At 34.4% G+C, this 27,511-nt stretch overlaps 1 protein-coding gene across 3 annotated transcripts in view; it reads right to left on the bottom strand.

Annotated features, from left to right (window-relative positions):
- Nucleotides 1-203: 203 nt before the first annotated feature.
- The window catches only part of FUT8 (fucosyltransferase 8), a 126,526-nt gene continuing 99,218 nt past the window's right edge, over nucleotides 204-27,511 (bottom strand). For all 3 annotated transcript variants that reach the window (XM_037395729.1, XM_037395730.1, XM_037395731.1), the window contains 4 exons: nucleotides 14,122-14,368; nucleotides 12,730-12,906; nucleotides 5,571-5,721; nucleotides 204-1,162 (listed from right to left, as the gene is read on the bottom strand). In XM_037395729.1, the coding sequence (XP_037251626.1) occupies nucleotides 845-1,162; nucleotides 5,571-5,721; nucleotides 12,730-12,906; nucleotides 14,122-14,368 (893 nt within the window). In that variant the 3' untranslated portion in view covers nucleotides 204-844. The remainder of the gene's footprint in view (nucleotides 1,163-5,570; nucleotides 5,722-12,729; nucleotides 12,907-14,121; nucleotides 14,369-27,511) is intronic.

The following is a 27,511-nucleotide window of genomic DNA, read 5'->3' as shown; positions in this document are numbered from 1 at the left end:
GCTGAGCACCACTGTGTCACTAAGCATTTGTTTACTACATAGCAAGTGTTTAAAAATTCAGTGAAACTTGCGCTATTTTTTTCTCTGTAGGTTTTGTGGTTTGCTTGGTTGTTTTTTCCTCAAAGGCAATGTCCAGAACACCATCAGTACTAAAGAATCTGTTCATGGTATTGTTTACAAAAGCTCCTAACAGACAGTGACTATTTTATTGTTGGATGTATCCTTTATTTTATTAATGATGAGAAGTAATCAATGGAATGCTAAAAATAAACGTGTAAAGAAATCTAGTCTGAAATCTGAATCTGTTGTCTGAAGCAAGTTCAGTGGTCACGGTAACACCAGTTGAAGATTGACTCTTGCCCACTGTGAAATAGGCATGGCTCTTCTAAAAAGGTCACAATTTTTTCAAATATAGGCACCATGTTTTAAATTTTGCACATACAAAATATGTTCATATCACTCAAATTACACAATGTGGCAGTGTTATAAATCTGAACATTATTGTCAATTAAAGACAGAGAAAAGAGCCCAAAGCTCATGTAAGACTAATGACTGGGACAAATCCTGAAAAGAGACAAAAAGTATAAAACAACAGTTTTCCTGTTGTACGTGGGTTTGTGTGTGCATGTGTGAGAGTGCATATAACAAAAAATGTTTAAGAGTAAGTCCAGATAATAGCCCATCCATTTGTTCTCAGCTTCTTATCCAGTTTCATTGCTAAAGGCTTTGATTTTAACTGCATGTTAAAATGCAAATCGAAATCCCATATAAGCCATTAGTTAGTGTGTTGACTGGTTTCAACCAATCAAAATTGACAATTACCACCAAATGTCTTCTTTTTAATCTACTTGTCAGCCTCTGGGTATGTAGGATACTTGACTGTCTCAATTTTCTCCTTAACTTTATAGGATGGGTACAGGCCTGTTCTTCCTAATTTCCTATTGATGCCTTTTGAATAACCATCCCAGTGGTTTCCAGCTACTCCAATTATATCTCCAGGTTCCATAGGAATTTCATCAGCAGTTCGTGGATGATGAGCATAAATAGCAATCTGGTTGTGGGCATTCTGTCCCCCAAAGTAGTAGATATCATCCAAAGAATGGAAATACGCTGAAGCATCTGGATGCAATGTCTGCATAATTTCATAGGCAACTCGACAAACCTTAGAAATAAAAACAAAAGAGAAGTTATAAATATTGTGTATGCCTGCAATAAACCACAGAAGTCAGCAACCAGTGTGTAACAAAGGGACACGCAAAAGGATCAAGTTGAATTAAAATAAAAAAAGATTCACACACCTTCCACCACTACCACCCAAAACCCCCCAAAACCAAACCAACCAGAAAAAAAACCCCACACAAAAAGCCTGCATATTTACTAACAAGAGGCATTCAATTTTGCTTATTTCAATTAGTACTCTGGTGATCAGATCTGGTAAATAAACAAACAGATAATTAGAACAGTTTACTTTGAGTAAAAACTGGTAACATCTATATGAACACTAGCCATCCTGATTTCTAAAATGATTATGTAGCCAATCAAATGTAAAAGCAACCTGTTTTCCTTTTCTACTACTAATAAAAAATGTATTTTACTTTCCTTCAAAACTTTAGAACTTACATTTTCAAAATTTATTCTGCAATAAAGAGGCTTTATATTTACTTTTCTAAAGCAAGCTCCAATTTTCACAATCAAGCAGTTCCAGAAGTCCAAGGCTTTAAAATGCTGTTAATATTAGAACAGTAATAGAATTATGACTGTTGGCAACTTGGAAGACAACTAAACGAAACTGAATTCCAGCAAGACAATAATGATGGTGAGGAGATATATGCATTTTGAAGTGTCATTGTATCACATTTTATGAAGGGAATTTTCTTCCGATTGAAAACAGGACCCCACATCAGAATCACATTGTATCTCTTAAGAGCTGCCAGACACACAAAAGGCTGCCGCTATTTTAAACAAAGCGCTTTTCAACAGTTGGCTAGAAAGCTCTTCTCTGTAAGGTGTCTGATTTGGCCACTGTTAACTTTCTGGCTTCTAACCTACATCACTATATCTTTCTCTGATTTTGTGTAAGCCTCATAAACTAACAGTACAGTAGAAGGTGCTTCTTTAATATGAAGAAGCATTTGAGCTTTTTCATAATTTTCACTTTAGGTAAATACGGTAAAGCTTTATTTTACTCTTCTCCCTCTGAAGATATGGTGAATAGAACTTTAATCATTCAGACTAGACATATTTGTACTTTCCTAGCACGAGAGAGGCATTTACTTTAAAAATGTAATAATACCTTTTAACCCTCCCTATTCTTGGAAATAACTTTGAAGAAATAGCTTTCAGAAAATAAGGTTGAAGTTAATTATTTCAAAGTACTTGTTACGCCCCATAATATAGAAACAAATTTGATTACCCATACATTGGCAAGAGTTTATTTTATAGCTTCTTCAATTGTTTCTGATGTTTTTTTTCTCTGCACGCATGTGCACCCCAGGAGGAGGATACACAAACACTCCGTAAGAAATTTTAAATCTTTTCATTAGAAATACTTTTTAGTGAGTGTAAGTGTTCTGCATACCTGATACAAAACATACAACATCTCCTCTTGGCAACTGTTTCCTTTGTAGTGCCAAACCTCAGTAACTAAACTGTAAGCTGTTGAAGGCAGTAGGCAAAGAATCCACATAGAGAACTATAGTTAAAGCCAGCCTCCCGTTTTTTATTTACAGGTTCATTTGTCTTCCAGCCTGCATACTTACATGTACAATGCAAAATACAAAGACTAATAAGTCCTAGAAGGAAATGAGATTATGAAGAAAAATCAGGCAGAGGGAGCTACAATTTCATCTAAATTAAGACTGAAGAGACAAAAAACCTCTTTTGCTTTAATGTGTAATCTTAATTCTGCTACTGTGTCATGATTTGTGTAACTACAATGTGGTTTTTCCATGCATCTCAATTAAGGCAACGTTGCCAAAATACAGTGCCAAGGTAGACTGTTTCCTTGACTCCACATCACTTGATGGGCCTAATTGCTTTAACAACAGTATTTTAATGAAATATCTATTCTTCATCTTATATCAGTATTCATTTAGTTTTGGTAGCAAAAGTAATAATTAATATAGGTGACTTCCTAAAGAGCCTGATTCTATTCACATATACTGTAATTTTCCCTTAACACCTCTGTAATGAAGTTTTGACTCACTTTGGCAAGGAACAGAAAATGGAAAAAAAGTCAGCATACAATTGATTAATGTGAAAGTCCAAAATCACACTGGAAATAAATTAGACTACACTCTTATCCTTTATCTTCATACAGACTGGACAAAAGACTGTCATTAACAGCCTGATTTTGCTTACCTTCAATGCCAAAGTAATTACCAAGCTGTTTATTTCATTGATGAAAGGAGATGGTAGTTCAAATGTTAGAGATCAGAGGATCAAATTTTAAATGCATAAAAGAGAAATCTCTCTGAACAGTGGGAAAACTTGCAAAAGACCTTAGAAAAGCCCAATATATGAAGATACTGTAGAGATTCACATTGCCATATGACCAGCAAAACTGGTGCAAAATGATTTTTGAAGAATTTGAGTTATTAAAGTACAAGAAATTGCCCAGAATAAATTAAGAGATGGTTGGTCCAAATTCACAGTCCCAGCTATTGAGAGTCTAATACAGGATTTCCTAGACTTCAGTAGAATTTTCTGCAACTCTGGAAAACCAAGTATGTCATCCAGCAAACATGTCTATTGTCAAATGCAGGGAGGTGCAGAATGAGAAACAAGCTCAGAGATACCAGGTACCTCAGAGGTACCCTCAAAGGGGGTTGTACCAGATGACCTCTGGGCATCAACCTATATTACCTTAAATTTGTCAATGTATTTTAACATATATTCTTCTTTTGAAATGACTCCACCACTTACAATATATTCTGTCCAAGCAGTCTGACCTATATTTAAATGTTTCTTCTATGTCTACACGCAGTGTTTTCTTTAAAGCAAATATTTACCACTTAAACCAGCTATCTGAATATAATAACAGGAGAAAATGTTACAGGTTTCTTATTAAGCTTTTATCCAAGAGCACGTAACTCTTCCTTCAGAATAGTAACTGTCTCTACACCAATGCATGTGCTGCATTTAAGATATACAGCCCTAGGTCTTAACTGACAATCACCTCTTTCATTGTGATATGCATTCAGTGGATATACTTCAGCTGGATTAAACATTATTACAAAAGTGGATGGCTCCTCACAAGCTTTTCTTAGGCTTCTTACTTTGGAATTTATTCATATCTTGATGTAGCTTATATTATATAACCTTCTAAATATACTATAAAATGTAATTTTCTTCACTGGGTTTGGTTAACAGTGAAAAAAAAGAGAATGTATCCACGAGCATGATTGAGGGATAAGAGGCTTCTCTATACTTTTTCTGGTTTTGCTGTCTTCTTGCAATAGTAATGTTACTACAAATTCTGGCTGTCAAGGTCAATGTATCACTGTATTAACCATATATTAGCATTACTATTATGCTTATTACCTATCTAATTGCAAATTGTCTTCTGCACTGTAATGACGTTTGAGACTGTGGATAACATGTCTTTTTAAAGTGAATTTTAACTTTCCATTTTGCGTCTACTTCTGTGTAACAGTATGATCATGGGTGATCATAATCACCTTCTATAGTTGAATGCTTTCCTAACTAGGAGTGTCAACTAAGAGCATGTATGACAAGAGCAGGTAAAAAACATTCACTCTCTTTGGTTTCAGTCATATTTTGCTATACTTCAATCAGGTGAATCAGCATATCAGTCACAAAATACTGCTTTCTGATCTACTGTAATCTTACAACAGCTTTACATTATATAGTTTATTAATATACAATATGACGTAACAAAGAAGAAAATGCCAACCATGACATTACATGATTTAGTTTTCTAATGGACTCGAACTTGCTTCATCAGATCACTCAAGAAAGAAAGCTTGTAGCATATAATTTATCTGCAACAAGAAGTCTCTACAGATTACAGTGGTCAGAATTCATATTTATTGTGCTGCTGCTGGATTGCTATAAACACAACAGACTTAAGAGAAATTAAAGGTCTGCTTTTTTCATTCTTTCCATTCCGACAATCAACTAAGGCAATAGCAGACACGTTTGAGCTCCACTAGAGTGAAATGATGTGTAGAAATGAATGGACACAAGTCATATATTAATTTTATGCAAAATTTAAAAGTGTTAAACATGCTTAAAAGTTTAGATGCCTTAACTAAGCTGCACAGAAATGGATGGATTCAAGTTATACATTAACTTTATGCAAAGCAAGGAACTCTTAAAATGTTTATTATTTCCTGCTTATTTCAAAAGTCTTAATTAAGCCAGTAACTTCAACTGAAGTAATCAACCACTGCTTACAATCCTCTAAATTTTCACATAGCACACCAAGCCTTTAATCCTTCCCTGAAATTTTCATGAGAGTGCACTGAGAATAAGATAAAGAGGCATGAAAGAAAACTAAGATTAGAATTGGTATATATACTGTATATTGTATTTGCATTGCAGTTTACCTGGGATGAAAATGTACAGACCAGGAAGTCTGCCTGAGACAAAAAGTGAATATCCAGAATAACACCTCTTAGGGAGTTTTCAGTGTACCGGTTATGAAGTCCTGCTGACCAGGATATGGAGTTATCACTGATAAATTCATAATTTGGATACCTGTAAAAATATAATAAATTGTTAAAAAGCAAAGTTGTCTTTTTTTTTTTTTAAAGCATCATCATGTTTGCTGCAAGACAAGGTTGTTAATTTGTTTTAAGTGAGTCTCTACTTTACAGGGAATTAATTATAATTTTGTTGAACGCTCTAGAATGTTTCTGCTGCCTCCAAGGATGCCTTTATCCAGAAAAAAAGAAAATTAAATAAAAAGATGCTGTAAGTCTGTCTGAGATTCAACACTGTAAAGGAAGTGAAAAAGTATCAGGAAGTATACACCACATTCTGCTAACACTACTGATTTTAGATGAAATATACTCAGATCACTTTAAGTTCTCTACTACTAAACAGAACACAGAATTGTGTCTTTACTAGACTACATTTTCCTTACTACCATACTCCGTTACATACCGATTATGACACTGTACGAGAACAGTCACCTGTAAAAGGGACATATTAAATAAACTAAGCTAAATTTAAAAAAAAAAAAAAGTAGTCTTTCACAGATATTAAGGCTGCATGGAGAACTACTTTTGCAATTTACTGGTCACAAGGAAATAAAAGAAATGTAAAATTTCATGTCAGCATGCCTTTCTTGACGTATCATAAAATAGTAATACTTTAAGTCAAAATAGTTTTATTTGAAATATAAAACTTTGGTTTATATTATTTTAAAAATAAAATTCACTTTTTAAAACAATGATCTTTAAAGGAAAAAAGCCCCACTTTTTAGAATTCTGAAAAGGAATGATCTTTCTCAAAACATTTGTACCCCTTTACTGAAAAACTGAAATAAACTATAAAATGTAGCACAAATTCATTAAATTTTCAGTCAGCCTCCCAACAAAAATAAGTTTTATAAGAAAAAATCCAGGTAGATGTAAAAATGGTGATAATGACATTGCTGTCACACAATAACTATAATCTAATCATGAAGTGCATTTCATAAGACTAACCTGCCAACTACAAAATTTCAACTACAGGACTAATTATAAAATAATTAAAATCTATTTTTCAAATTTACAACTCCACAGCAATTATAAAGCAATATATTACATACGATAATAAGGCAGCTAATATTACATTTGTAAGAATTAAACTTTCTTATACTGTTTAATAAAGATAATCAGAATATAGAGCAGGCTGTAATGCTGGAGCAACAATAACTTAGACCTGTAACTGGATGCTTCAAAGCCTGACGGTCCTATACTGAACATTGTTCAAAATAAGGTTTACACTCACGGGTTCTGGAAAAGTTAGCACACACTTCAGTACAGCAGTGCAGCACGTGAATACAGTCTGGACACATGGTAGACATGACTATGACAAAGTCTTGTAAGAATATGCCTAATTTACTCAATTTTAATGTTAAAACAATGGGAAAACTGTTTTCAAAAGTGAAAAGGGAAAAGATAGCGGGCTTTTCCATCTAACATTCACTAGCCATGACTACCAAGTCAGGAAATTTATCTCAAGAGCATATCAGGCAGTTGTGTGCAAAACTTGGAAATCTGAGGAAGAATTTTAATTTATCATCACAGTGATTTTAATAGATTTTTTCTTACGAAGAGAAACACCTGCTCTAAGAAAAAATACACGTATGGTAAGTTTCCCAGAGATCGCATGACAACTTTGAAGTGTGCATCCGATCATGAAAGTCAGGGAAAGTTCATGTTAAGTTAAGAACTAGACAAAACAAAAGAAACCAGCCAAAAAAGGCGGAAATATTATTCATCTGGAATAACTGATAAAACCTCTTCTGAGAAATTACAGGAGCATATGGATCAATAAAGACTTTTTCAAGATAAACTCTATCACGACGATAATTTTCTTTCTTATCTTCTCATGTCTGTTTTTTTCAATATTTAACCAGCTCTCAAAATACAACAAAATACAACACAATATTAGTGACACATTCTATTTCTGTTTCTATTGTGTGGCACATTAGTACTTTTTAAAAACAAAAAGTACAGACCAAACCCATCTGTCATACTCTGCTGGGAAAACTAGCTGAGGAACAGAAATGGGCATCAGTCTTATTTCCATGACACAAATTTGAGCAGGAGGCAACAAGCAACATGAAGAAAGTTTAACAGAAGATGTCACTCCTAGGGACAGTGAACATAGTAAAGATATTTGCATATCCCTTTGCAAGTTCATCACGTCAGGAATACTGCTAAAATGAATCACTTCTTCAGACTTCAAAAATCATAATCCACATCCTGAGTAGAGAAAAAAGAACCTTTCTTGAAGAATCTGGTTTCTTACTAGCAAAAGATCAGTCTAATAACTTAACAAACGAAGCACACCAAAATGTGTTATACTGGATCTGGTAAAAAAAAAATAAAAATCAAAATTATTTATACATCTTCTTATGCATACATTTAAAATTTTCTCCTTCCTCCCCTTTTTTTCCTGGAAACAGTCTTTGAGATGCTTTTAATTCCACTTTGTAAAGTTGATCCAAATTCACCTAACCAACAGTTTCAGAACCTATTTCTTCAAACCAGTGATCCAAGCTTAGCTTTTATCTACTCACATGTTTAAGTTTTCACACAAGTACTTTTACACTGCCCCACATACAAAATGCATTATTCATGCCTGGGAAAAGAGGTTTCTTTTAAACACCCTAACATGTGAGTATAACAGCAGCCATACCCAGCGTGACCAAAAATCTTCTGGTCTACCATCCTGTCTCCAACACAGGTTGAAAGCAGAAGATAAAAATACAGTAAAAGGCCAAGCCAATACCCCTCTCAAGTTTAGCCATATGTGGCCCCCTGAACTTACTGGATCAGGTAAGGTTTAATTCTCCTTCCCACTCACTATAGTGCTTTAGATTCTATTTAAACCTATACTTATCACAACGACTACGAAGAATAAAGGAAATGAAACTTCTAAAACTCTATAGTTAGCTCTTGCTTCCTTCTATTCCCTTTTCCATTTGTATTTATATTATGATTAATGCAATACTTACATTGTAAGCTTTGGGGGATTTTTTTTTTTTCTTTTTAAGGAGAACTCAGGCATGATCCTATTACTAGGGTTCCTGAATGCATGGTAAATGAATATTAAATAATAAGATGTCATATTCTTACCGACAGAATCATCTAAATACAGTATTTTGTAGGATCCTTACTAGCTTTCCAGAGAAATTGCCCACACATTCTCTTCCCTATAACAGGAAGCAACGAGACTGTTAAGATAAAAGCAAAGAATGGAAACTGGCAGAATACTGTTTTCTTTGTATCTGACTACGTATATGTAGTATTATAACAGAACCACAGAATGGGCTGAAAGGGACCTTAAAGATCACCTAGTTCCAAGCCCCCGGCCATGGACAGGGACACCTGCCACTAGACCAGGTTGCCCAGAGCCCCATCCAGCCTGGCCTTGAGCACTGCCAGGGATGGGGCATCCACAGCTGCTCTGGGCAGCCTGTGGCAGCGCCTCAGCACCCTCACAGTAAAGAATATCTTCCTAATAGCTGATCTAAATCTACACTCTTTTAAAGCCATTACCCCTAGTCCTATCACTACATGCCCTACTAAAAAGTCTGTCCCTAGTATCTCCTCCACATATCTAAAACCAATATGTAATTCTTCTAAAGCTACTAACAGATTTTTGAAACACATATACAGGCCAGGAAGGATTTTATTTTTTCCCACAAGGAAAAGGGGATAAGAAAAAGTCAGAAGAAGGTAGGGAAGGGATAGCTCAAAATCTTTCCATCCTGCACCTACCAGCCTCAGATAAGGATACAAACCAATCACAATTATGACACTATTTCAAGTTCCAATTGGTTTCAGAAGCTGATCAACTAGTTGTGTAACTACAACTCATTGCTATGCTGTGCAGCAGGTGCAAACCAAGATGAGTCCCAAGCTCCTGTTTTCAATTCACTAGGACTGGGGAAGTGTCCAGAATGGGCAATGTGAGTTTTCTTCCCTCTGAAAGAACTTGTGAGGATGTGTGTAAACAGATGAAGTAAGAAATAATGTTTGCTCAAATCTTGCTCTAAAAATAATTGGAAAATGTATGAGCTGTTCATCAGACTGAAGAATTTTGAAGCACTACTGAATTCTATATATCAGATATACTATGACTTGGGGGCAAGGAGAGTTGCAACAGCTAAACTACAGATAGTACACAGGGAGAAGAGACATTAACTTGCTATTGTGGAAGTAAACAGTGAAATAGGGTAGAAAAAAAGCTTTCATAAGTGCTGGAAAAAAGCTCATAAAGGAGGCAAATTACTGAAAAAAAAAATACAGATGACTTCACAGGTAGACATCCTGAAAGGAAGAATGTAATTTCTTGAATATACATGAGAAAAAGACCTAAAGAGATTCATACATAAACAGAAAAGACATTAAATACAGTTTCTCAAAAATGTATGTGTATGTTGTTCAGCTACATTATTTTGAATACTCTACCTTTAAAGAGAGAAGATTCTAAAATAACATTATAGACAAGAAACACATATACTAGCAATTCAAAAATTTGTGTTTGGAAACTATTAAATGAATCAAGTAAAAAGAAACTTACACCATCACTAACATATCACTTATCTAAGACAATGACCTCTGCTTACCAGAAGTTGTCAAGTGCTTCAATCATATAATCTTACAGCTGTTCAACTCTTAACCATGTTCCTCTCTAATCATGTTGTTCTGTATCATCCTAATCCTGAAAATGGATCACTATTTTTTTAAAAAAACAAAACAAACAAAAAAACTCTACAAACTGATAGTACTGACTCCACTATCTTTACTACTGTACTTGCAGTTGGTAGACATCAGACTGCAAAGGAAATTTCTGAAACTTAAGTCAAAACATTTCTGTTTTCATGACTATGAATAGTTTGAAATACTTCTCTTAATAGAAAGAACATGCCTATTCATGCAAATGTTGGCTAATTTTTCATTATTTAAATGCCAATGTTGCTTGACAGCCACTGTCATGTAGAGAGACATAAAATATCTAGTACTTACTAATATTACTGCTCCCAATACTGAATGCAACATAAGCTACTGCGCTACAATGTGACAGCTGTTTCTATCAAAGCTTGGTAGTTCAATGTGACTAGAACTTTGACAGAAATGTAAACTGATTCGTAGTTTTCTTCACAAGAGGAGGAACAAAATGTTCTTTATTCCCCAAAACCTGACCTTAACCTGTCTTCAGATGCCCTTCGATGCTGAAGCAACAAATCACATCCTGTGTTCTACGAAATCACAGGAAGTTTCAAAAGCCGCCTACTCAATTGTAAGCAACAGTAGAGTGCAAGCAATTTAGGAAATTAGTGTCAGTGTAAACTATGATGTGAAAACTCAACAGCAACACATAAAAATTCTTCACTACTTAGATTCTATGGCTTTTCTTCAGAATATGTAAAAATCAATGCTGTAGTAATCACAGAATCACAGAAAGGTTTGGGTTGGAATGGACATTACAGATCATCTAGTTCCACCCCCCTGCTATGGGCAGGGACACCTTCCATCAGATCAGGTTCCTCAAACTCCCATCCAGCCTATCCTTGAACACTTCCAGGGAAAGGGGCATCCAGAACTTTTCTGGGCAACCTGTAATGAGCTGTATCTTATCATACTTCAATAAAAGTATGATTTGGAATGGACTTCAAACTGCCACAGAAACTGCAATGCTTAATAAAATTCAGTACTGTTCTACTGAGCAAGTCACAATTTGACTATTAGATTTTGTTACTATTGGAATCTTGGGATGATATATTTACGTAAGTAGTACATCTCTATTATTCACAAAGCTATTGTATACAGTGCTAAGGATTATAAATTGAATATAAATAAAAAACAAATGCATAACTAAAGCTGTTAAAGCAATATTGAATTCGAATATGTTACAAACAGTAATTAAAATTATTTAGGACAATGTAACAAATTAAATACTATAGCCTCAATTTTGTATTACCTGTCTTTTCATTGTTCAGATTTGCACTTTAAATATTATGTTATCATAATTGTTTCTGCTACTGTTCTTGTCTCTACATATACAAAAAAGGAAGGATTAGATTGTCATCATCTGGAGTTGTGTATGTTCATTTAGTTTTTTTCAAAACTCCGTAATTTTAAATAGCAGCCCTTTACAGGCTGAAAGACAAATATAAATATCACAATTGAAATATGCAGGTTTGCAATGCTGTAGAAAATTCCTCTACCACAAAATAACATTTTCTGCTTACCTTGTATCTGCCAAAGAAACTTTGTAATCCAGTATGTTCTCTTACAATTTTTCTAAGCAAGTCTACCAAGAGTAAAACAGCTCAAAAAATTGCCACTTCTGAGTTACCTTACTTTTTAAAAGTATTAAATTCTCTGCTTAAATGAAAAAAAAAATACGTATTATTCTGCTCAAGGGATATAAAATGTTGGAAACAGAAATAGGAGTTATTCAGGAGACAAATACACAGTACTGAAATTGAAAACATGCTGATTTGTACTCAGTAATGAATATGATTAAGTTCAAGGTATCTGAAATATCCATCCAAGTTTCCATAGTCATGGCAATAAGCATTTTTGAAATTGTTTATACATCATAAACATCATAACCTAAGAAAAATACAGTGCAATAATAGATTATTATTGTTTGGACAGGTGAAACTTCTTAATACATGAACTAGTTTTTACATTATTTCTGAATAGTTTCTTCTCAATGCATATGTTCTATAAGAAGTTTGACGTAATTATTTGTATTTTCACTTCCCTTTTACAGAATCGGTTTATTTAGTCACAGGTATCTTGCTCAGCCTTCTAGATTTCTAACATTATGGTTTGAAAATCATACTTGGGAAGAACAATCATCAAAAAAAAGAGAATATCTGAGAGAAAAGTCAAAATCACTGAAAGCTGAAATGCAATCCTAACTGTATAAATAATAACAACAAAATTTAGGTACTAAGATATACACAATAGTCAGAAAATATAAAGCTAACCAGAAGGAGAAAAATTGTAATAAAAACATAAGCCATCTTACTTGGATTTTGCCTCTTGCAATAATGAAGGGTCATCTGTAGCCAAATAAACTCTTTTTTTATCAACATGCATTCTGCGAGCAAGAAGTTCAAACCGCTCTTCAACATGTACCATATATTCTTCAATGGGATGAAATGCTGCTTCTGTCCCTACTTTGTCTGTCCTTCGGACGTGAACACTGAAAAAAGGCAGAAACTAGGAATTCAATTTATGAGTACAATACATAATTTAGCAACTGAAATTTTAAATTTAAGTTTCATGCCTGTACTTTTAGAATACATACTAAATTGAATCCCTACACAAAACGAGGAAGGATTTAAACTCATTGACACACTGACAACATGAAGTTAGGTGTCAGCCTGTTCTTGAAAGCAATATAATAAACTTGCAAGGAAGTCAAAGGGTAACTGAAAGATAAGAATAAAAGAGATTTAATTATAGCACACGAAGTCTTCCTTTTGTGCAGAAGGTTAAGCTATCCAGTGTAGTTAGATAATGCTTGATCAATATAGCTCAAAAGCAAAATCAGAATGTTTGCATCATGGATATATTGGGACACCAGCTACAATGCTGCATTTGAATGAAGGTAGTTAAAAATATGCTTGAAACCTAACAAGTCTTCAGATCTGCCAGTGGTGAAGCAGCCTACCAACTGAATGGTCAAAAGCCAACTAACTTTAAGACAGATATATTGTGTACTCCTACAAAAGAAAGATTAAGGATTGAAGGAAAATTCTGGCAAGGGAAGCAGACAGCGGCAGCAATATTTTTCACATTACGTGACAGTAAAACCTTTCTTCCACAAGCTGCTCTTTACTGCCCATAGGTGCTTTCCTTGCTTCTCCCCACATGTCCCTATATAGACCTTTCCAATTCATAGCTACTGTAAGAAACAACAATAGTGAAAACATCAGCAGGAAAAGGAAAGGCACATACCATGTTCAGTGCAGCCAACAACAACATTAGTTGTGGATTGTGGCATGTAAAATGTAGGCTTAGCCTTTTTTCCTCAAAGGCAAAGGCTATACACACTCGAAAAGAAGACCCAGACAGAAAAACATCTGGAGTACAAGCTGTAAGGCAATTACATGAATGGAATTCCGTATTACATTACTAGGTGTGGAAGGACATATGAAAAAAAAAAACCTTCTGTTGAGCTGCCCTGTACATACATCTGTCCCGCTATACATAGGCAAGTATGCATAAGAAGTCCTTGTGATCAGCTTGTATTATGCACAGTTGAAAAATAACAGCTTCATCTAGAAAGCATCCTCTCTCCCCACAAAATGTTTGAGACTCTTGGATAACCATCGTAAAACAGTTTGTCCTGAACAGGAATCACTATATGCACATATTAAAGCACAGGCAGTTAAAAAGAAAACTAAATACCCACCCGATCACTGGATGTTTGAAACCAAGTTTCCTTGTAGCTTCCTCTATTTCTTTTTCTAACCAGGGCTGTGGACGAATCAAGTATTTCACAAACTGTGAGACCCACCACACTGCAGGATCCCCATGTACACGAATTAGCCTATCAGCCAGGTCTTCAGGGATAGCCAAGGGTAGATAAGGTGGCCGTGGGTGTAAGCTGTCAACAATGGGAAGTTCCACCACCTGAACATCCTTATCATTAGCCTCACCTGTTTGAAAATACATACTAGGATGAGTCAAGTAGTTTACTTTTACCATTGGCAAGTAACATCCCAAACATATCAGCTAAACTGTATCTTCAACTTCAAAAGGACTACCTAAAAACCCTTGCTCTACTTTTTCAAATAGCATTAAAAAATTAATAAAAATCAGTTTTAGACTAGATTTATGTACAAACTGTATCTAACAATCTACTCCAGTAGAATGAAGTTGAAGGTCCTTGAATTCTTAGCAGCTAGTAGTTAATAAAATATAAAAAGTGTACCTCATTATATATTCATACCTTTTTATATACATCATTACTATGTGCTAAGGCTCACTTGAACAGACTTGTTACCTAAAATGCTTAAAAATCAGTTACTTGTTTAAAAAATAAACAAATAAATATTTTAAGGCATAAGAAGTTGCTAAAAAATATACAACTCTGCTGCTCTTTTGAGTACATTTTCTTGCAGTAAATCTCAGCATTTCAGACATCATTTGAACCACTGAATTAGCCACTCTACTGACAGAAGGGGAGAAAGGACATGAAGAGAAACAATTCCTGTCTTGAAAGTTAAACTATGAAGATAAATATAAAATTAAATAGATCAAGGAAAACAGCCAAGCACTATACAAGCGTGTGATTTACATACAGGTAAGAATTTCTCACCTTTTAAATACTAACTAAACTGTAATAATACAGATGTTTTAGATGGGACTTTCAAGGCTCAATAGGCACTCAATATTTTTAAGTGTTTTTACAAATTACACGAACATGTCTGCATAATTGATAATTTGAAGCTATTTTCATATACTGTAATGAATCATAATACATGAAAACATAATACCAAGCATTACATTTGTGAAAAACTGAACATTTCAGATAAGATTTCTAGTGTACTCATTTCCTCCAAAAGAATATTTTCATTGTCTGCAGAGCTTACTGGCAAAGGTGGCTAGTTCTCTGTTTAATGCTCAAGAGCCAGAAGAGAAAACTGTTTTAAATACAAGCAAATCAAACTCATGCAACTGTTGATGATCAAGTAAATCTAATGGCTGAAAAAAATCATTGAAGTGCAAGGATAACTATTTTTATTTTAAAAACAGTTTTAAAGCCCTAAGGTTAGAACACTTTCACATGCATTAAAAGACATTTCAGTATATTTGTGACAAAATCCTAGAAATATCATGACTATCGCATGATTACATCATACATTGCCAAGAATGCTGCATTAATACCAGTGAGTCTACCTAAATTCTATGGTTGTGCAAAATTAACTGTCAGGTGTGTTAATGAGTGCACTTTGATATATGAAAAACTACTTTTTGAAAAGGAACTGAAAATATCATGGTTATTTCATATAGAAGATTAAGAGTTCCTTACTTTGTAAAACTACACAGTATGAGACCCAACAAGGGAACTACTACTGAAAGTATGGCTAACAAATGGAAAATCAAGTGAAATATTCACAAATGCAGATCAAAGAATGTCTTGTTATTATAATTAGAATTTTGAAATGGTTACAGAAGCCCCTCATGCTTCAGGATTTTTGCCAGTTACTGTTGACAACGTAATTGACAGACACAGTGTTGCGTTCAGACAATGCCTAAACTGTGGTGTTTTTTTTTTAAATGAAAAAAACCCCAAAGAATCAATGTGATTATCACTGTTTTTAACAACGTTCTATTTTGTTAACAGTTTACATAAAATTAGAAGTGGGCAAGGTGCATAAGTCTACTTAATCCAAACACACAAACTTCTGATAAAGCACAGCCATTTGACGTCACTGATTAAGCACAACTGTGTAATCAAACATGCAGATGTGTGAACAATTCTAGGAAACTTTTTGACAGCTTTCTAGTTTTTATCACCTTTATTATCATTCTGTACAATGGAAAAAAAAACTTCCTGTTAGTCTTCACTCACTTTAAAAAGTATGACGTAGCAAATGCAGTAAAACTTAGAGCAACTGTTTGCTTGGATAAAAACAGTGAAGAGTAAGTCTCTGGTAACCTGAAGGAGTAAACAACTCTTTGCAACAGCCATATAGGCAAGTGACAGCTTTCTTATCCAACTGATCACTTTTTTTATTATTTTTTTCAGTGTTCATTGAAAAATTCCTAATAGGCAATGATCTTGTCTTATTTTCAACAGGCATAATTTAAAAATCTTTAACTGAAATTATAGATAGCAGGATATTGTTTTAGTTTACTCAGAAATAAGCTGCAATAAAAATTAATGATACAGTAGATAATCAAAACTCAAGTCTGATTGATAGGCAAGCACATATATTACAAAAACATTAAATCACACCCTTGACTGATATGAATTGTAGCTGTTCAACTGAACACAGTGAAGTCGGGTTATAAATATGGAATGATCTTTTTATCCACACATTTCTTCAGTTTTTAGCTATGCATTCCCTAAATTTTAAAATACTTCAGTTTTTCCACTTCCCAGCTGTATTTTCTTAACTAATAGATAAGCCATAAAAGGTAATAATCCATACTAATGCTTTTATCTTTTTCTCATGTTGGTAGCTCAAATCACAGTACCATCATGGCAATCAGGTCCAATTCCCTCTCAGCATAGGTCCAACTTTGACATTTGATCACAGAATCATGGCATTATTTACATTGGATGATACCTCTAGAGTTGTTACATGTCATTTACATTTCAGCAATATTTTAAGCTACTTCTTCCAATGTAATTTGTTTTGCTTTTACGGGTGCCAAAATTTGCCTCTGTAATTCTATTTATAGCTTGTTTAATGTTCACAGGATTCTCCAGGTGCTATTTGTTTGAAAATGTTTGCAAACATGCCAACACGCCTTCTATTACTTTTCTCAACCCAGCAGCCCCCAAGGCTTTTTTCCTACACCCTTTACTCTCCTCTCCTGCACAACTCTTGCAACTACCCTCACATACTCCCATGTCTCTTACCACTCCTAGTACTGTTTGCCTGTTGGAAAGTGACATCTGTGATCATCCACTGCTTCTCACTTGCTGGTAGGCCTGAATATTGACTTCAGCAGCTGTATACACATACCCAAGCTATCTGTTTTAAGGACTTTTGATAGACCTTAATTTCTTAGATTTCTTTTGGTCAAATCTGGCCAAAATTAATCCAATATTCAGAACTTGTACTAAGTTAGGGGGAAAAAAGGGAGCAGATAGAAAGGTACAGTATGATGACGAAACTTTTGTTCTCACAAGAAACTCAGCTAAAGTAATTTTCTGCCAAAGACACCGTTTTATCAGCTCTCCCCCCAAAATAAAACTTTGACGGTAGTTTTATTTCTGCTCCATCAAAACCCCTAACTTCCAGAGCTGCTCAACTACCAACATGTCTTTGTAATGCAAGTTCCACCGTCTTCCAATAGTATTTATTTTCCCATGTCATTCTGGTTCTTTGAAAATCCTACTCATAATCAAAACCACAACATAAACAGTGCTCTTAACTGTCCTAGTAAGTAATGAGATGTCAGTGAATATTATCCCTCTTGGACCTAATGAAAGCATGAGCTGAGCGCATCTATTTCTGCATTTGAAATAGCCTATCACAACTAAAACAGTAATATCTGCTGATGCCTTTAGGGACTGCATTTTCTTTTGAGTTAGCTCAGGTAAGATGCTTTATAAAGACCTATATTTCGGTTTCGCTGTATTGGAAATTACTCATCACTTATTAGAAGCTTTTTATGTCCATTGTCATGTCACCTTCAGAGAACATTAAAATGTAAAGATTTTTTCCCTTCCTGAATTGTTTAGATACCCAGCATGCCAGCTGGAAAGTATACAGATGAAGTGTGTGATTGCACAAATTAACTTCATATAACAATTAGTGAAGGCTTTTTCAGCAGACTGTCCAATTAAGTAAAAATCAAGTGCTTTACTAGTAATTTATTTTTCCTTTTATCTTTATATACTCAAAATGCTTTTGAACAATGCCACATTTCATCTAAACACCTTACATGAAATGGGTACCTGTCCAAGAAGAGCTCCAGCTACCTGGCTACCAAAAAATACCATTAAATGTATTTGCAATGGCAAATACACTTTTACAAATGAAAGAGGTTTTGCCATGTTATCCAGGTTTAGTCATTCATGCAAACAGTAGTCAGAGTTGATGATTTAAAAGTAAGATCTTACATAAGGATAGATGGAATAACTTAGGAAATATACAGAAAAGATCTTTACAGCAATATCAAAGAAAAACTATTTTGGGGGTTGATTTGAAACATTTCCACTGAAGCTTATTCTCTAGTTCAGTGTAATGTTAATTACTATATACCTGAAGATACTTCCAAATACTTGCTTTGAGTATTAGGTTGTCTGCTGGAACACAAGATAAACAGCTTGCTTTTATAATAATCCTTCAACAGCTTCAGGGACTTATCTGCAGGGACTGATCTCTGGCATGCATATGCTAGCTGGACATATGCATGAGCCTTTAACAAGCATGTATAAGCATGCAAAAAACAAGACAACCTCAAGACACTATTTTAGGCGACTTAAAAGTTTCCAGCAGGTTATGAGAATGGAGCTTAATATTCGGAGTTGTCTGTCCAGGCATCTAGTGGAGAAGGGCTCCCAGTTTAGACATTTACTGTCTTTTTGAGCTACTTACTGGTCTGTAACTTGAGCTCCCAATCCTGTCTTGTCCTAATTTGAACACTTGGAAGACTCTTCTTTCAATGAATTAGTAAAAATACCTTCATATGCAAGTCCAGATGGAACACAACCCTCAAAGTGCATGTAGACAAAAAGATGTTTTAGTTAGCCGTAAATAAAACAGCAGAGAATAAAACTGCTATGCTGTTGGATATTCATAGCAGTGAGGCACAGTTCACCTTAACAATGCACCTGAAGGAAACTGAGAGAAAAAGGGATATACTCTACTTCACATAGTCTCCTAACATACAAGGGGAAAAAACAAGAGTGTAACCCTGCAATAATAGAAAAGGAAATTTTCCTGGCCTTCAGTCATAGCATGTCTGCCCATTTTCGAGTGGTCTATAATCTGAAGACAGAATTTAGCATTTTCCGAAGAAAATAATGGGACTGTAATGGAAGAATCAACAAAACTCCCAAGATAACTCACATATAAATACAAAAGTTTTCTCCATAAAAGGTTCTAATGATTTCTCTACAAAATGTGTTAGATGGCATTCATGGACATGTAATGCCAAAAACATGAGATCATAGTAAAGATTTTTTCTTGGATTATTAAATATTTATTGTTTCATGAAATGTTAAAAAAAGAAATATGTTGTCTTCCAATGTAGGTAGAAGACCAATGTAACAAAATGCAGGTTTTCAAATTTCTTATCTGTTCTCAACACTAGGAAGAAATCAGTGGGCTGAGGGTCTGAAAATTGAGAAACAGAAATATAAAACCTAAGAAATTATTTCTGCCTTAAAAGTCTTGGTATAGCTTTCAGTTATTTTGTATGGTGGAAAAAATATTCAGTACTATTTGCCTACTCAGATGATTCTTCATGTCTAACAAAATCTGTAACAATAAAAGCATTTCTTCAGTATGACCTTCTGAATCTATAAAAGAAACAGATCTTGAATAATTCACTGATATTTTTAGGGTTTTTAAAATTCATTTCTCAAATGCAAAAAGACAAGAACCCTTTAGGATTTGGCAAAATTATACTGAAATGAATGAAACATCCAGCCTTGAACTACCGCCTTTCTGTACAGTATTAATAGTATCTGTATTAATAGAAAGGATGAGCCCATACTAGATGATAAATTCCCATTTTCAAGACATAGGAAGGGTTTGGATGAAAAGTTTTCATGACTTGAATTCGACCCCACAACTGCCAGTTCAGATTACCCTTGTTTAAATATTACTTAAAAATACGTATTATTATTTAACCCTAACATTGCTGACATTATAATGACTAGTGCAATACATTAGGAAGTAACTCAAAATTTGAATGCGGGTGATAATTTCCTCAAAATCTGAGAATGTTTCAGTTTGGATGGAAATTTATGCAGCCAAACAAAGGACTCAGATTAACATATGCAATTTTGTAATGACTGTTTGAGACCTAACATACTTCTGAGGCAATTTTACTCTCAATTTGCCTAATGCTGTCTCCTGATATTCCAAAAACACTGTTTTTTTTCATCTGAACAAAAAAACACACTTGTATTTTTCCCTAGTGTGCACACACACAGAGTACAGCTTTTCAAGTACAGAACAGTTACCTTACATCAAATAAACTCTAATATTAGGCCAATTTTTATATTTTTGCTTATGGAACAATTCTTAGAAGACTGACAGTTAAGTAAAAGCTTTACAGTTTGTAATGGAAACTTGACATTTATTTACAAATTACAATTTATTGTCCATGATTCAATGCTCGTGAGAAAAATTTGTACTTTTTTAACTACAAGTTAAAAAAAAGTTTGTACAAGTTTAACTACTAGTACTAGTTTTGTTAGTATATTGAGACAACATCAACCTTTTAGGAAAATGGGAAAGCTTTGCTTCACAAGATATTTCATATGAACAACATATCTGATCAAATACGTGATCAGCTGTTGGTACCACTGCAGAGAACAGAGCCAGGACTCCTTTTTTCCCCGCTTCATGCACTCCTTAGATTTCCATGTCTACAAAGTAACAGCAGTGCTTCAGCTTCCCCTAATCACGAAATGTAGGGAAATAAGCCCCTACTATTTTGAACATAATTATTTCAGTAGACACATTTATTCATGAATAAAAATCCCCTGTTCTAGGTTACCTTCATTCACTTCAACATACTTATTACGTAATTCTCAGTGAACAACGTGTTTGCTAGTCTGCTTATAGTCCTTCCCATGCATGGAACTATTATCAAGGAGTCAATTGCATTTTATACAGATGTCAAATCTTAATCTAAGTTAACAATGACATAAGGAGAAGTCATTATATAAAATATCTGCATTTTTGCCCCTTGAACGTTATTGGATAGACAGCACAATTATATACATCAAACATTCAAGAAACATATACATCCTTACTTCTGCCACTGGAAAATTTACTTAACAATGGATGTATTTAAAAGCAATGTATTCCACATTAACCATCCATCCTGCTACAAAAAGCTGCTGACATGGAAAACAACCTCTAAGAACATCATTCCTTTATCAAGAATAGATTTAATGTAACTCCTCATACAATTAAATGAGAACCAAGAATACACCTAGCCTATATAAATGGCTTAATCAGAATCAGCATTCAATATTGTGGGCTTGACTGATACAGTGTGAAAGAGCACACAGATACTTATTAAAATAAAAGTGGATTTACTTTAGTATGGCACATTAGGGATTACAGAAGTGAACTATGTGTCACAAGTAAAGCAATGTAAAAAGTATTGCTACAAAAAAATAAAATTAAAAAAAAAGAAAAAAACCCCAAACAAACCAAACACACTGAAAGACCAAAGGCAAACATTCCTCTATGTAGAAACAAAAGAAATAAAGCTAGTTACAAGAAATAACTGCATTTCCCATAACTCTAATTTCAGATCATTAGGTCTTTCAGGAATAAGCAGAATGACATTGTACAGTTACTTGATTTTAATACTGAGAACAAATAACATGCTTTGTGAAAAAGTTTTATTGTATATACTTTCTCCTTTTTATATTTTTATATTTTTAAGAAAGAAAATAGTATTCTTGTGAAAACAGCTGTGCAGAAAACCGTAGTTTTCTATTTACACACAAAAAATGCTAAATACTGGCAAAACCACCACATCATCAACAGGACTTTACTCTGAACTTGGGAGAGAGAGGACAATAGAATTCAACTTGCTTTGTCCATGCAAGGCTTTCCGCTTCTGGAAAGGCTGCCAAACTAGGGGTCAACAGCAGCAGTGGCTCAAGAAGTCCCTATACTTATTTCAGAGATGCAATAAAACACCCGTCAGACTGGTTTTGAACCATAGATACAAACTTGTGATCTGAAAAAAGATCTCACTGCACATTAATTGAGCCACCCAGTTCCTTTAGTACAACCATTTAAACAGGGACTCTGTAATCCTGAAGCTGAAATATTGAAAAGCAAATCTTAATCACGTGCTAAGTTTAAGCCCAAGTTTTTACGCAAACATGTTACTACAGTATACTGACCACTGGATATGCCCCTCCACAGTTCCTAAATAGCAATACAGTCAGATCTCAATACTGAGTGTATATTTCAGGGTGGTTGTTCCCCATTACCTGGGTCTTTATCTACACAGACTTCTATCTGCTATTTTAGTTTGCAGTTGCTTACTACTGCAAGTATCTTCTGCAACTCTTCACAAAGAATTCTCACCTTCACTAACCAAAATACCTTATTATCATTAGAAATACTGCCATCTCATGTTCTCTCTCTTTGCCAGGTGACATGTGAGTATAATGAAGTGTAACATACGAGTATGTTGAAGTGTAAAGTTTGCATTGGTCTCTGCTGGTGACTTACTCCTCTAAAATATTAACCATTAATTTCTACCCTTTCCCTCTGAAGTTTCTTTTAACCCAATTTTATATACATCAGGAGCTTCACTTCTGTCTCATGGTAGTTTACATCTGGGGAAGCCTTCTGAAGCGCCTTCTTGAAGTGCAAGATATTAAGTGTACTCAGTCTTCCATACCTACATATTTTTTGCCTCTTTCAAATAAAGCTACTAAATTTATTCTTTCTATAAAACTCTGATTTACTCTACTCCACTGTAACGTATTTTTCTGTGTATTCCCTAAATTGATTCTTCATGACAATGTCTGTCAATTCGTCCAATACAGAATGTGTGATTTGCTGGAACCCTTTCTGAAAATCGGTATTCCTTCAGCTACTTTCTTGTAGAACAGCAATTGTTCTGTACAACAGTAATTATAAACAAAATGTTTTTTTGTAAAACACTTTCAATGACACTTGTTTGAGAAAGAGCATCTAGAGTGTCCCCTATGAAGAAAGGTCAAAGCACGGAAGCCTCCCTAAGCATTTCTAAAATGAATGCAGATATGAAAGATTTTTATGGTTTGTACTACAGTCTTGACTTTTTTCAGTGCTCCTTTCATCCCTCGATCATCTAGTGGCTCTCCAGACTTGCCAGCAGGCTTCCTTATTATGATGTATTTTAAAAAGGACTTATTATCAGGTTTTGTTGCCTGTAGCAAACCTCTCCTCAAAACCTTTTTTGGCCTTTCTTCCCATGCTTTCATATGTAGTTTGCTAGAGATTATATTCTTGCTTATTTTCTTATTTGTACAAAATTGGTTTGGGGTTTTTGGTTGGGGGGGTGTGGGGTGGGGTGGAGTTTAAATGCCTAACAATATTGAGCAAGTTCATCACATTTGCCTTTTTGAAAAAAAGGGGGTTTACTGGTGGTATGAGTTTGGTCCATGTTTTATGCAATCTCCATGCTGTTTGCAAGCATTTAGTCCTTTCTTGTAAGCATTCTCATTTTTTGTTTTGCTTTTTTTTTGGTAGCTCTCTTCTTTTCAATGAAACGTTGTAGTGGATTGTTTGGATTCCTTTTATTTACTGTTATTTAAAGCAGACATAGCTATACCTCTGCTGCATGATATCAGCTGTTATTCTCACATAAATTACTGTGAGTACTGAAACATCCTATAAGTTTATGGTACACTGTTGTGACCACGCACACACTTCAAATCAGGAATTTCAGCCCCCCATGCTATTTGTAGACTTGTTTCTTCTGGCACCTTCTTATCACCCTAGCAGAAAATGTTCTTCCCCAAGACGAGAATTGCAAGCTGAAGGCAGGACAACTCTGTGATATCACTGAAAGTCTCAATTATGCTTCTACCCTCTTTTTTCCTCAGTTCCATCCCTCTGCCTGAAAGACAGAACTTTGTTTCTGAGGGCTGAGATGCACACACAGCATATAACCTTACAAATGATACATAGTGTAGTGGACTGAGAAATCCCTACCTTCATGCAAGCTAAATTTAATTTACCTGGATGCTGCTTTCCAAAATCTCTGAGATGCAGGGTTAACTGTTTTATTTTCTCTTAGATAAGCAGATGGCCACTTCAGATTTTTTTTCCCCTACCAAATTCACTTATCTGGTTTCTCTTATTTAGTCTTCCTACCTAACTAAATTTCCACTGTAGCTACAAAATGTTGAAGAGTGGTGTACCAATAAAGTAAGCCAACTGTCCTAACACATTTCCACTGGAACACATCAACTATTGACAAGATACTGTATGTAGATGCATTAATAAAATAAAATCAAGGTTGTGAAATAACTAAAATGTGCGTATAATCTCTTTAGAGCACACACTGGGTTAATTTACATTATTTAAGATAACTGTAGCTGTTTTTTATGTCAAATAGTGGGAAAAAGTAAAATTACAAAACTAAAACGTTCATTGGAATGCAGAGTATTAAACCCAAACTTCAAGGCACGTTGCAAGACATGTCATGAGAGATACTATCCTGTCTTGCCATGTACACTAATCTCATATTGTTTTGCATGATTATGGGTTTCACTTGCATAAGGAACTGCAATTTAACACGTTAGATGAGATGGCATTCACAGACATGTAATGACAAGAAATATGAAACTATGTAATAAACATTTTCTTACAACATCAAACTATTATCTATTCATACAATATATTAATAAAGGTATTCTGCAGTAATATCTGAGTATTTTGTATTGTACATTGGGGTTTATGACAATTTTTGAAAAAGTTAATGATGTAAATAATAACAATTTAAAAATTGTATTCTTCCTCAAAATGTAATTTCCAACAGCACGCTTGACTTCCTAAGCAGCTTTGGTTTAGACCCATAGCTAAAACCAAAATCTTTCAACATCTGTCACTATCAACAAATAATTAGCTAACTACAACTGGTAATATTCTTTACATATGAAGCTTAATCCAATGAATGGGTACTACATAACATTAATGTTCTGTTTATTCTGTTAACGAAGTAATATTCTTCCAGACAAGTTGAGTACACCACGTTAATTATGAATTGTTAAGGAGATAACTAATAACTTTATGATAATACTCACAACATTTAAGTTAATGTTGTGACATCATCTAGACTTTTTCTGACTGTAACACTTCTACTCCTTCTGCCTGTAGTCCCTCCAAACTAAAAGTTCTTTTGAAGATTTCATTGTATTCTCAGGTCTCTGAACAGAACAATGCTGTTCTTTTTAAAGCCTGCTTCTCTGTTTTAGTACTTGATCCTGCTTCCTACCAGGTATAGAAATTACTTTTGCAGGTATCTTCATTTCTCTGCTATGTCTGAAATGATGCCAGGCTGCTAAAACAGCACGACAGGATTATAACCATAAATAACTTTGCTGCATACTATATTTAAAAATCAAGCAGAGTTAAATGTCTTCATGCGAATTTCACTATGCATAAAATTACTCACACTCCTAATATCTTCTGTTGTGTCTATCTTACTGGTCCTAATTCCAATTGCAACATTCTACAGTCTATAACACTATCTCCCTGGAAAATACCTGTTGCAACAAGGCTTTTAGGAGCTTCAGGAGCAGCAACAATAATTACCATTTTCCAATTTTCAGATAACAACCTATATTACATAAATGCAACTATCACAATAACTAATATATTCTTAAGATGAACTCTAGATACTTCTTTTCCTGATTTTGGAGAGCCACATTTTCATAACAAGAAAAAGCTGTAGCAAAAATTTTAAAGTAGTTAAAAATAAATAATGTACTCTTAGGCTACAATTTAACTTATTTTAGGGCTAACGGAAGGCTGTCTCTTCCCTTGTACTGCAATGGGGAGATGATCTATAGAAGTAAACCCTTTTTAAAAGGCAAAGGGGAAAAAAAACCCCAGGAATATATTGAACAGGGTTTTTTTTATTACACATGGATGTTGGAACTAAGTTCAATTACATTACCAGATATCTTCTAAATACAACTCTCTTTACAGTATTCTGACTTTTTTTTACATACATGAGAACAACTCACCTTTCCAGAAACTATTTTTTATGTGAATATGTTAGTGAGAATCGGTTCAGAGTAAAGCAAAAACTACAATCTTCTCTATCCATGAGTCAAAACAGGTTCACAAACCGTCTTTTAAATTACTAGTAAAGCTACAACAAAGCATGCTGAGAAAGCACCAACTTATATTTATAAACTATGAAAGTTTCATAAAAAACAACACTAAATACTGACACTAAATACATGTTTTCCCTCAGTGTAAGATCAGCTGATTAAATGAACTTGACTTTCGTTTTTCTCAGACTTTGCTTCTTTTATTCCAGTAGCAGTTTTGTTCATGAAGTTAAGCGCTGATCTGATATTTGAAAGTGAAAAAAAAAATAATTGCCATGCACTCAAAGATAACAACTAACGTTTTAGTTATACCTTTTATGGATTGACTCACCTCACTCAAAAAAGTAAAATCACATTTTTAAAAACATGTCAACTTCTTTTTCCTTTTGTTTTTCTGCTGTTCCAATCTCTTGAGTAATAGCAGGTAAAGGACTGTTTAAAATAAATGAGTCTACTTGTCCTCATGCAAGGCATAGATACTCAGTTTTCAAGAACATACAGAATCTTTATGAAATTAAGACTTACTGATGGAGAATGTACCATATCGCCTGAATAAATTACAGCAGTCAGCCAATCTTTCTGCAGAAAACAGACCTTATTTCCAATCTGAATTGTCCAACCACATGCTTTTATCTAAAAGTGGAAATTTTTCCCATATAGATATGCCTATAAAATGTGGCAGGATGAGCTTTTTAAACTTGCTTCATTTTTAAATTGAATTACGTTCTTTAATCACTAACTGTAAAGCAGACTTTTCTGGCCTTGAATCAATGTAGTACTTTCTGAGAATCTTTTCATATTTATCAATTTCCATTCTGAAGGCCAGATAACAAAACTCGATAGACAGTGTGCTGCAGCCTGGCCATTGCTCTGCAAGGTGAAAATAGCTTCTTGCTGCTATTTTCTACCATGTAGACAGAAATATGGATCACACTTTGCTCTCTTAGACTACTGCATTGCTCTGAAAACACAGATCTATCTCATTAGAATTCTATAGTCCTTTAGGAGTTACAACTTTCTAAATATTTTGTCATGTTTACATACAGAAATGTCTTCATAAAGTGCATCTTACAACACA

The sequence above is a fragment of the Falco rusticolus genome, chromosome 7, assembly GCF_015220075.1.
Source record: "Falco rusticolus isolate bFalRus1 chromosome 7, bFalRus1.pri, whole genome shotgun sequence".
Taxonomy (NCBI): domain Eukaryota; kingdom Metazoa; phylum Chordata; class Aves; order Falconiformes; family Falconidae; genus Falco; species Falco rusticolus.
This window is presented reverse-complemented; position numbering and strand designations above follow the sequence as displayed.